Source organism: Nothoprocta perdicaria, unplaced genomic scaffold, assembly GCF_003342845.1.
Source record: "Nothoprocta perdicaria isolate Ctin4 unplaced genomic scaffold, notPer1 scaffold_7, whole genome shotgun sequence".
NCBI lineage: Eukaryota > Metazoa > Chordata > Aves > Tinamiformes > Tinamidae > Nothoprocta > Nothoprocta perdicaria.
Window position 1 is genome coordinate 6,810,462 of NW_020455976.1, and position 12,630 is coordinate 6,823,091.

Consider the following 12,630-nt stretch of genomic DNA (forward strand, 5'->3'; position numbering starts at 1 on the left):
ATTCTGGCCCCTCTTTCTCAGGCGCCGGTATAACCATCTGTGTGCCTGCACGATGAAACGGGTGAGGAACACCTTCAAACCAAAAAGCTGGCCTGGCTGAAAATAAAAGCTGTTTTTAGCCTGGTTTTGCTCCCTCCTCTGGTTCATTGTTCAGCCACATGAAAACTGGTGGTGGTAGTGATGAAGACCGTGAGTATGGGGAGTAGAAGCAAGCCAGAGGTGCCTCCTCTTGTACCTTTTTCTCGCCTGTTCTTATGTCACTTTAGTGCTCAGGTGTTACGTGTTCTTCAGACTTGGTGCTCTCAAGCTGCCGAGTTCAGGTGTGTGTCCTCAGGGCTTGTCCTGACTCTGCATCACAAGATGCCCTGGGTGCACAGGGCTGCTGCTGCCTCTTGCCTTTCCTGTCATTTAGTGCAGACCTACAGCCAGGGAAGTGCTGAGGCACTAACGCTGTAACCCTTTTTTTTCTTTTTTTATTTTTTTTTATTTTTTTTTTTTTGTCACTGATCAAATAGATTGAGATTTTCTGCATTGTTAACTTTGTGCTTATAGTGCAAGTGAGCATGGTATTTTTTAATTTTCTCTTTGAATTTTGGGAGTGCTGTGACTCCAAAAATGCAAATCTCAAAGCAGTTGATGAGTAGTGGGGGGGGGGGGGATGCTTTTTTTTCCTTTTCACTTTATTTTTGCCACTAGGGGACACTGTTGACCACCACATTTCTCTCTAAAGCTCTAGACGTGTTTTCATTTTCTGACTGGAGGCACCCTTTTAACTAAGCTGAACTTGGTATGTTTAAGTTCTTCATTAGTCAAAAGGTACTTAATCTTCTGTTTATTTTTAAGCACTTTAAAGTTTAATTTAACTATTGTCTGGAGTGATCTGTCAGATCAGAATCTTGTTGAGGTTACAATTCTATTACTGTTTCCATATTAATGCTTAAAGAATAATATCCTGAATTGTTCATACTTCCATTAGATGTCATTCAAATTTCAGAAATCTTCTCTGGGCGGAAATGTATAATAAAAGATGGTAATTGAGTCTCCAGCATTTAAACAACAACAATAATAATAAAGAATATTTTAAAAAAATTTGGATGTAAATGGTCATCGTTTTCCTATAGAGTATTAGGTACATAAAGTATTAATTACATATTACAATATAAAGTATTAATTACAAATGATCTGTTTGGTCATTATGTAAAAGGACTCACTGTAACAAGTTAAATCTGTGAAAGTGTGATTTTATACTTGGGTAAAACAGTGGCGCTCACAACTTCTGTCAAGATTAAAACTGTCTTTTACTTTGCATTTTTGATTTGTGTATACCCAAATAACTTTAATTTTATGCAAACTGAATGGTGAATAGGATTTAGAAAATCTTATTGCTGTAGTACGTGGTATATTAAGTTATGAGCCTTATGGTCCCCTTAGCTGCCAAAGCTGTGAGTAGCTGCCGGAAAGCCCATCCCACCTCATGCTCCCCGCCCACGGATTGCTCCTGTACATTTAGTTGCCATGTTTAAGGAATATTAGGGAATTAGCTCCCCACCCAAAAAGGCTATTCTTAAGTTGGATCTATTCCTGGATATGTCTTACTGCTCAGTTTTGCGATCATGAAGCCCAGCATTAGGGTATTGCTAACAAAGTTGCGAGAAGAAGGGGGATTGTTCATGAGAAGTGGTCTTGAATTTAGGCTGTGTAAAAATAGTCTCTCTATCAAAGCAGAGAAGGAGAATCCCTACAGATGGAGAAGTCAGAGAAGTGTCCACATCTGTATCTGCTGCTAGGAATCCTTAAAGGATGTGAATAAGCAAGGTATTTTGTGACCTCAACCAAGTACTTTAGACACTGCTGATCTGCAAAGACTGTAGAGCCTGTACGGTCCAGACTGGTGTATCAAGCCCAATATATTATCTTCAATGCTGGCCTTAATTAGCTACTTAAGAAAAAGCATATGGCAACCCCCCCTGGGTAGACTCCAGCCCGTAACTGCTTTCAGCTAATGAGATTGCCTTAGCCTGACTAATTTCTGTCTATTTAGTAAAACTCAGGAATCGCTCTTCTAGATTTTTGTTGTCCTTGACCCAGAGTAAACCTTGGCATCCTGAACATCCTTTGTAACAGAGCTCCTTGCTAAGGAGCTCTGCTACTTATTGCATGAACAACTGGCTCCTTTGTTTTTGGTTTTGTACATGGCTTCTTCAAGCTGCATTTGATGGATCTCAGCTCTTTACTCAGAAGAGAGTCTTTAGTCTCTTTCCTATCTACCCCCTCTGTGGTACTTTATTTTGTAGACCTTTATCATTTGCTTCTAAATTACATTTTTTTTTTTCCTATTTATTTTTTGGTTTTATATTTACTCTTTTTCCTATGGCTGAAGAGTTCCAGTCTACTTGGTTGTTTCAACTACAGAAATCATTCCATTCATTTCAACATTTTAGTTCCTCTTCTCTAATACTCAGCTCTAATATGTCCTTCTGGAGAGAGGCGAAGTTTAGGTGTGACCAAAGCACTGATTCATACAATGGTATAATGAAGTATTCCTAACACAGTTTGCTTTTTTGATTATTGCAGAGTATTTAGATGATATTTTGATGCACTTACTGAAATTTTGAGACTTTATTGTTGAGCAGTAATGGTCAACTAAAAACCTATCTTCTTAGTCAAGCTAGAATTGTTTGTCATCATAAATAGTTTTACGTTTACCTATATTCAATTTCATCTGTTATTCTATTGCCTTATCTTGCGCTTACATAGTGTTCTTCAGTTCATCCAAAGTTGATCTTACTCTTCCTACCAATAAATTGACATCAATGGCAACCTTTCTTCATGGCTTACCCTCTTTTGAGATAATGTGTATGCTGAAGTGCATAGATTCCAGGAAAGATCCTTGTGGGACTCTGCTGCTGATGTCCTTCCCTTTCAGAAGTGGTCATTTACTCCTGACTTCCAAAAGTCAATTTATCCATGCAAAGACCTTTACTCTTTTGCTGCAGCAGGCAAACCTTCCTAACAATCTTTGGAGAGAAATTTGGTTGAAATCCTCATCAGCTTTATCAACTGGATCACTCTTTGCCATCTTGATATCTCAAAACAGCTCTGGGAGTTTTGCAAGAGACGCCTTCTCTTAGAAAAAAAAAAAAAAAAAAAAAAAAAAAAAAAAAAAAAAGCCATAATGATTTTTACAAGTAGATTGCAGTTCTCTCTCTATTATCTAATTCTTTTTCTGCAGTTTATATAATTTCTGCTAATTTATCTCCTAGGGACATAGATGTTACACACTGACAGTTTTTCAGATCTTTCCTGGAACAAATGTTGATGTTGCGTGTGCCATACTCTAGTTCCTGTTAAAATCAGGTTGAGGTTGAGGTTGGAAGAGATCTCTAGAGATTGTCTAGTCTGCCTGCCTTGCTGAAGCCAAGACATTACTGTAGTTAGTTGCTGCTCAAAATAATTAAAAAACAAACAAACAAACRAAAAAACACATGCATGATTGTAGTTTGGCATTTCGTTTGTTTGATTTTTGTTGTCGATTCCTGTTCTTCACTTGATTATTGTATAAGCTTTTGAGTTTTTTTATTACTTTACACTGATGTTAGCTACTGCATCTTCCTTTTATCTTTGCTCAGTTATTTCTTAACAGATATAATGCATGATCGCTGTATTTCCCTGATAGTGTCCTCAGTAACCTGCCTGCTGTCAGTCAGAGTCTACTTTTCTTGGTTGCGCCTTTTAGCTTTATTTTTTTTCCTTGTAATTTACATCTTACTTTTCAAACAGCTGCTTTTTATGTTGAGGACAACCCTAGTGAGTTTTCTGACTCTTTCTACCCAAATAATACACTGATGTGCCAAAGTGTTGTAAAAGAAAATAGAATTGGGTGTTAAGAGGGCAATTTTTCCTTAAGTGGAGAATTCCTACATTTTCCCTTTAGCTCTACATGTCTTTGATTTAAAATTACATCTGTAGATTATTGGCCATTTTTTTGTTGTATGTAGACTAATCTTGTGTGTGTGTGCATGCACGTGTGTTTGTTGCCATTCTCTTCTCCAAGAAGTCCTTAGTTGCCCGTCTGACTTCAACTTGGTCTTTCAGTATGTCGAGTAGTTTGAGTCAAGGATTTATTAAAGCTAGGCAGGCTGAGAGGGAAGTACATTGCTTACAGTATAACCATCAAATAATTTAGCTATCATACAATATCTATCTACCATCACCCATGATAAAAGTTTCAGTAGCACAATTACAAATGCCAAAGCTAGAACACATTGGTGTCCTAAAAATTTCAGTATTTCCCAAATGGAAATAAAGCCGGGCAGTAACACTGTAGTAGTCACTGACACGAGGGAAGAAGCGAGTATGCTGTTTTCAGCAGTTTTAAGCATATTTGCAGTTCTTAAGTTCTTTTTAATGTACAGAACATAAGCTAATAATGAAGAGATCACATGGTTATTACAGAACAAATGAGAAAATAAATGTTTCTGTTTCTCAGGATTTTAATAAAATGGGGAAAAGGCACGTTTTGCTGACTTTTGTGTATTTGGCAAGAATTGGCTAAAAATATGTTCTAAAATAATGTATAGTTGCTAGGTTTAGTAACCTGTAGAATGTTCTGTAAATTTTATAAAAATTTAATATTCAAAATCCTTCTTTTTATAAAGCAGTTTACATTGTGTTTTCCTCTTGAAAGCTGCTGCAATATGGTATTGACAACGACCAAACTTTAATTCCCAAGACTGAATATACTGTAATCTATATTATAATGTAAATTACTGTGATGTCATGCACTTTGATATAAACATACTCTGGTTAGTTCAAACATGGTATAATTCTTTTCCAGAGGTAACAAGCAGTGCACATTTTGCGACACATTTTTAGAGCCATGCAGCATTGGAAAACATGGTGCCTTATGCCTTCTTTCAATTTGTGACTCATACAGTATGTTTTCTGAGAAGAATGCAAAAGCGTGTCATTATTTGAGCTAATCTAACATTTCCAATTTCACTGACATGCCTTGTCAGATTTTCTTTTGCATTGAACGTCTGTTGAACATAAAAGTCTCTTCTGTATTTTATCAAAATGAGCAATCCTGACATCTGTAATTAAGCCTTCCTTATTTCTCTTTTATTGGATTTAACGTCTCCGTGTAACAGATTGTACCAATTGCACATTTGTTTGTGAAACAGGTCCAGATTGTTCTTTGAACGTCCCCTCCACGGAGTCTTACTGGATCCTACCAAACGTCAAGCCGTTCAGCCCGTCCGTGGGCCGGGCTTCCCATAAAGCAGTTCTCCATGGAAAATTTATGTGGGTCATTGGTGGATATACTTTTAACTACAGTGCGTTCCAGATGGTGTTGAAGTAAGTGATCTCTGCTTTGTGATGTCCTTTCTGATACTGCTTAGGGAAAATTAATCTTAATAGGGAGATAGCATCTATTCTGCAATTTAATGGAAACGCTTATATTTTCATATTTTGTTATAAATTTTCTATTTTGTTAYAGATTCTTCATTAACTTTCTTACTTTCTGGTCATAATTTGCCTATAATAGAAGAAAGTTAAAATATGAGTAGTAATGAAGTAGATGTGATATTGATATGTAACCTCATTTTTTTGTGAAAACTTTTCTCTGCTGCAAAATATAAGAAAAGTAATAGYAATGGAAAGTTTAGTGTGTTGGTATTTTCAAATAGTATATCTATATTGCTATTGGTAATATTGAAGTGAATTTATAATTACAGGAGACTCGCTTTTGATGCGCGCACCTAGCCTGTGGTTGACCTGGGGGGTAGTAGAGGTAGTTTGTTCCCGCTTCACTGAGGTTATAGTGCCTCATGATTTAGACAGGTTGTAAATATATTTATTGACCAGCTAATTAAAAACATGAAATTGAAGCAGCTGTAAATATCACCTAGCTGATTTGGATGATATTTTGTRTATATGCATAAGCCCTTTCGTCATCTTGCTTTCTTCCATAACCTCACAGTCACACAAAACAGTGTTGCCAACTCTGTTTTTTTCYGTTTCTGTCTTTCTCATCTTAATGTTGCCTCTCATTGAACTTGAAGTTAATTGAAGTTAAAGTCACATGGCTGAGAAGATTCTCCATGGCTTTTTTTTTCCCTTTTTTTAAAGTTACTGCATAGAACTGTAGTATAAGAAATTCAATGTTTTTTTCTTATTGTGTGTGCTTTGCAGATAATAGTGAGCTCAATCTGATTTTATAACTTTCTTTTATTTCTTATTTTTATTATAATTCCATTTTCTGAGCTTGTTGATGGTTCCCTGGAAGAGCCACGCCTGCTTTCTTGGATGCCCCTTCAGGACACTATGATCACGACTGAAAGTGATATTACTGCTGCTGACAGACTGCCATGTGTCAGATAAAGCACTGTAACTCCTCAAATGTGCACTCTTTGCAAAACCAAGTAGTTCAAACATGCAACAACTCCAGTTTCTGGGGAGGTAGAAAACATTTACTTTTCTATTTCTCTTTTAGCTACAATTTGGAAAGCAGTATATGGAATGTAGTGCCTGTATCCAAAGGGCCACTCCAGAGATACGGACACACTCTTGCTTTATATCAGGTTTGGACTCTTCAGCATCCTATTTAATTTCTTCGTGTGCACTGTTAATAATCTTAAAATGAGTCATCATGAACATAGGTCTTTGAGGATAACTTAGCTTCTAGTCTCTGAGCACTTTAGTGTTCTCTTCAGTACCTAAAAGATCTATTGCTTGATTTTTGAGGGAAGGTTGTAAGTAACTTTTCAGCAGGCAATAAACTCTCAAAGCTAAACAAGCAAATAAAGAAGCTTTTATGTAATTGGAGTTATTCTGGTAGGCATCAGACAGCAGCAAGGGACACATCTTCCCTAAGGGACAGCAAACYAGGAGCCAAGGGTGTCTCAGTGCGGGCAGTGCCCTTGCTGATGGGTGCTGCCCCATGGGGTTTGAACCTGGGGAGCAGAGCCAGGTGCTGTATGACAGGGGACATCCACAGACATGGACAAGACAAGGGATGAATCGGCCCCAGGAGCCTTCCAGGCTCCAGAGAGGAGCAAAGGGAGATGGGGCCAGAGGCAGGACTGGAGATGAGGCTCACACCTGAGGTCCATCCAGGAGACAAGCTTCCTGCAGCACAGGTCCGAGGCCCATCCAGGAGGCAAGGCTRGAGACCCAGCGCTGCTGCAGCACAGCCCAGGCAGGGACAGAGCCCTGGGCCGGGCTGAGATGGGTGCACATGGAGACCCTGAGTGAGGCTGGTTCGGGCCATTGAGTTCCACAAGTGCCCTGACAGTAAGGAATACGCTCTTATTTCTGTTTTGTTAGTCTTAGTACAGAGACAGCACAGGAGTAAAAACCAAACTGTTGTTCTATAGTATCATTTTACTGTAAGTTCATATAGACCTAAACTACTGATAGTCTTGCTTCTACAGATAATATGTAGTCTGCTAAGCTACGTTATTGGGAGCACTACCCTGCTTGAGCAGGCAGGGTTGGACTAGATCATGTCTAGAGGTGCCTTCCAACCTTAATCATTCTGTAATTCTGTGAAAAGGGATTTTTGTACTGGGGGACAGAATTGATGTTTGTGGAACAGGTCCAAAATGTTCTTTAGTATTTGGCTAGTGTTAACCTCTTCTYCAAAAGATACTCAGTGAAAGAGGTGCAAACTTGAGACTTCTGCAGATGATGACTTGTTAGCTCTGACAGGGAAATACAGAATTCACATCTCGGTGTGAAGTGAAATTTTCTGTTGTTTGCATAATATATCTTCAGTGGGGAAGAACAAAGAAAATTCTTGACAAGGCAGACCAGAGTGTCCTTCTAGCCTGGCTACATGTCTCAAATAGTGGCTAACAGTGAATGCCTAGAGGAATATAAGAGAAAAGAGAAAGGCAAGAATATTAGGCTTTTGCAGAATACTCGCCTGCCCTGCAAATGGGATTTTCTAAACCAGAGTAATATCTTTTTTTTGTGGAAAGATTATAAATCTGTGGGTCACTTGCATCTGTTACAGCCTATTTTTAGCATCTTTATCATCCTATGGCTAAGAATTCTACAGTGTTGTATAAGGAAATATGACCTTTAAGGAAGCAGCTACTTGCTGGTAATTTTGACATTCCTTATTAGATTTTTCTTTTGACCGTGATTTTGTGCAAGTCCATCATATTGTATATGCCATCTCTTTTTTCTTTCTGACTGAAARTTCCTTGTCTTAATAATCCCCTAGAGTAGAGCTATTTTACACCTTTGATAATTATCTCACTTCTACCTTTTCTAGTTCTGTTATATTCCTGTTGAGATGGAGGGAACCACAGTGTTTGAGGTATTGATGCAACAGAGACTTCTGTAACGACTTAATTATGTTATAGATTTCATGGTCTAATATTTTCCTAATAATTCTTAACAGTATTTTTGCTTTTTAAACATGTGGTATAGAGCTTATTTTTAACAAGTATTATTTTCACAGAGCTATAAATTATAACCTCAAGTTCTCATTACAGTCTATTCACAAGCCCTCACTAGATGTACAAGGCTGAAATTGCCTCGTTTCACTGGGCATAACCTCACACTTCTCAATTTGGATATTTTTATTTATCCTTTTATTCAGTATTATGAGATTCTTTTGCTGGTGATCATTATATTTCCTGTCTTGAGTAGGTTAGTATTGCCTACAGACTAGGTTATTTATCTGTTCATACATGTTAGAGATTATTTTTGAGTATGTTGAACAACTGAGTCCTAACTGTAACTCTCTTGGGGGACTCTGACTTTTCTGCTCTGTGAGAAGTGAATGTTTTTTAGTGAACTTTATTTATTGGATTATATATCTATGTGATGTTTGCTTTACATTTTTCAGAGCAAATTTATTTAAGAGATGCAAAAGCCTCAAACTAGACATTTGTTCCTTTCAGGAAACTCCAATTATTTGTGAGGTTTAACCTCCCTTTTCAAAAGCTTTCTGATTTTTCCCCAGTATATTTTAAATGTTCATGTGTTCACTAATTCTGCCCTTTAGATGGTTTCTGCCTCTGTACATGTGATACAAATAAGTTTTATTGTCGTTTGTGCAAACTCTCTTTAATTGTATTTTAAAAATGATACAAGTATGAATATAGTTTTAGTATGAACATATTTTTAAAGAGGGATTTAAAGAGAGATTATTTTTTCCTTTATTAATTTATACTATAAACTCTTTTACTGCTACTGGAATTTAAATACTTCTGCAATGCCTCTTGTGTTAAGAAAGATCTGATGTGGCAATATCTACCACAAAGAAGTCAAAAATTGACTTCATTCTATTTCTGTAGCCAGATCTTTTCCTTCAAGCTCCCTGTTGCTACTACAAGTTATTTAGTTAGCTGTATTTCTAATGTGTTTAAGAAATGCACTGTTAGGAGTTTTTATATTTTCTTTAATTTTTCAGTTTACCTTCTATGTCTTCACATTTTAATCTGCTGAATCTGAATTTTAATTCTTTCTTCTAACAATTATCCTATTGTTAAATTCAGCTAGATTTATTTTGTTATTTCTAATGGGGAAATGTATTTTTTTTAATAGGAAGTATGAGATTGGAGTGGATGCTCTTAAAGCATCTCCATACTGTCATTAAAGATTTTATTCTTTTAGCTGTACTCTCTTGCTTCTTTTTATGAACAGCTTTATTCAGATTCTATTCTGAAGTGGAGTAATTGTGTGTGTGTGTGTGTGTGTGGTCTGTTGGTTTTCCAGATATATTAAATCTGAATATTTTATGAACAAAATACTGTTTTTGAATAGTAATGTAGAACTGCATTCTCTGCATGAATTCAAAAATTCACTTTTCTCATGAGTTTTCCTATTTGTTACTATATGCATATGTATCATTTATTTTAGAGTAAAGGCCCTCACAATGTTTTAACTATTTCTTTTTGACAGTACTAATACATTTCTGAGATATTCCAGACCAGAGAACAAGGATTTCAGAGACATTTTTACCAACARGCAGAAAATATGAGAGATTTTTGTCAATTCTCCAGAGGTCTTTTCAGACCTCAGTGAGGAAATGCGACTAATATARTTAATAATTAATAGTAATGAAAATTACAAGCAGCGGTCTAGTTACAAAGCCATTGTTCCTGTCTAATATTAATTAGTAATTTGAATCCACTGATAMTGAACATAGGGCCAATCATGTAAAATAAATAATTAACTAGTGTGTTCTTGTGCTGTTTAGTCTGTCATGTCAAAAACTGCAAAGGCTGAAAGGAGCTGATCATTTGAGAAGAGAAACTTTCAAGTTGAAAGTGTCATGCCTTTAAAAGAAGTTCTTAAATTTTGTTATTAGGATAAAGCCCCCTATATGTCTTTTCAGATGATCAGTCTCTGGAAAGCAGAGAAATAGCTTTTTTTTATGAACAGACGCAGAATATTTTAATACCTTGAGATGGCATTTTTTAGCTGTGTTTTAAGCTGTATGCTAGTCGTTGTGTAACACGTTCTTTTTAGTTGAGAACAAAAATATCTACAGAGAAGAAATTAAATTGAGCTCCTGCGATTTCAAAGCCTAGCACAAGACCATGGAGCTCGTATTGCCTGATTGTGTTGCAAGGTAAATTGAAGCTATATAATTGACTCTGTGGAGAATGAAATAAGGTACTGTGCCCATTTCCCTCAGAAAGCTTCTTTAGTTAAAATTGAAGTACCGTACTTCTTTATTCTGAAGAAAAAAGATCAGAAGACTCCCACTGATGTATAGTTACAACTAGTGACTAAGACTTTCTTAGGCATTTGTAGAGGAGAGGAGAGATGTGAAAGTTTTCTTGCTTTCAGACCTACTGTTACATAGAATGACCTTCAAAGCCTCTTCAAACTGGTGATTGGAGGGGTATTACCCATCTTGCTAGAATTGGTTCTGCCATATCTCAAACATTATATGTAGTTCCAAGCATCTGGATACCAAGAAATGTCAACATATTTTGAAATGATTCGTGGAAAGAGATTATTGATAGACCAGAGGGAATGGCTTCTGAAGTTTCTAAAGGTCTTACAGCATTGCTAGTAAGCAGTGACTAGATAGGAAATTAGCTAGTAAATTTAAAAAATACAAGATTCCTGGAATAAAGCAGACTGAGAAGTACATAAAACTTGACCTCATAATTAAACTGTTTTTGGTACTCTTAAGACAGTGGAAAGATGACTGGACATCCTGGTATTTTTATTTATCTAATTGAACATTAAATTATCTAATTGAACATCTAATTGAGCTCTACTCAGCTCTGGTGAGGCCGCACCTGGAGTACTGTGTTCAGTTCTGGGCACCCCAGTATAGGAGGGACGTGGAGCTTCTGGAGAGGGTCCAGAGAAGGGCAATCAGGATGATTAAGGGAATGGAACATCTCTCGTATGAAGAGAGGCTGAGYGAGCTGGGCCTGTTTTCTCTGGAGAAGAGACGGCTCAGAGGGGATATGATTAATATGTAYAAGTTCAGGAAGGGAGAATGCAGGGAGGAAGGGGACAGGCTGTTCTCACTGGTGGCCAGCGATAGGACGAGGGGTAATGGCCACGAGCTGAAGCATAAGAAGTTCTGTCTCCAGGTGAGGAGCAACTTCTTTACTGTTAGGGTGACAGAGCAGTGGAACAGGCTSCCCAGGGAGGTTGTGGAGTCTCCTACTCTGGAGGTCTTCAAAACCCGCCTGGATGCCGCCCTGTGCCACATGCTCTAGGTGTGCCTGCTTGAGCAGGAAGGTTGGACTAGATGGTCCCTTCTAACCTTAAATAATCTGTGAATCTGTGAAGGCTAGAGCTGACAAAATAAACAACAATAGCACTTTTGTTTGCTTTGTTACAGGTGAGTGTCTTTTGCCAATTGGTGTGTTACTGTTGTTTTATATAAGCATCTTTGTAGGCTATTGTGGTTGTAGCCTATGGTTGGGGCCCATTTGTAGGCTATTTAGGACAGCTCTAGTAATGAAAAGTCTTAATTTTTCAGTTTTTATTATCAGGTTGTACACCAAGTGCACATAGATTATTACTCTATGCCTTTCAATTATATCCAATCCATGCATGGCTTGCCTTTTAATTCTTGTCCACAGAAGRCCTCAGAAGTTGTTGAAAAATAGATAAGATGAGCCATTACACACTTAAAAGTGGTTTAGATCAGAGCATATTCAGAGTTCATTTTCAACGGACTTTACACATCGAGAGAGTAGTTTTTTTACATAAAAATGCTGTGCTACTGGGTTCAGTATTACATTTCAGTCAGTTTAAAAGGTGAAGCCCAAACATCATTGGCCTCTGTCTAGCAGGTCTAAAAGCAGAGGCATGGTTAATTCTCTTCTATGCAGTCCTCATTACTTATTCCTTTCTTTCAATATTTTTAATCCAAATATTCAGTATGGAAATGACATTGACTGACATTGCTGCTAGAATTCCAGCTGTACCTTCATCAATATTAAATCTCTGCTTGCATAGCTTTTTTGGACACTTCCCACACTTTCCATCCTAGTTTTCTATAAATGAAGGAATGTTCATGAAAGCAAGGAAATGTGGAAGTTAGGCTTTTGCCAGAAGTACTCTACCTTCTTTCCTGTCAAAAAATAATGACTTTAGGAGGTAAACAAACAGACTTAAGGGAATTCTTCTTTG

The 12,630-nt window shown here is 37.2% G+C and overlaps 1 protein-coding gene across 1 annotated transcript in view; it reads left to right on the plus strand.

The window, feature by feature from the left end:
• The window catches only part of ATRNL1 (attractin like 1), a 406,499-nt gene that overhangs the window by 44,801 nt on the left and 349,068 nt on the right, over positions 1-12,630 (plus strand). The window contains exons 7-8 of the mRNA XM_026050694.1: positions 5,184-5,358; positions 6,497-6,584. Coding sequence (XP_025906479.1) covers positions 5,184-5,358; positions 6,497-6,584 — 263 coding nt within the window. The remainder of the gene's footprint in view (positions 1-5,183; positions 5,359-6,496; positions 6,585-12,630) is intronic.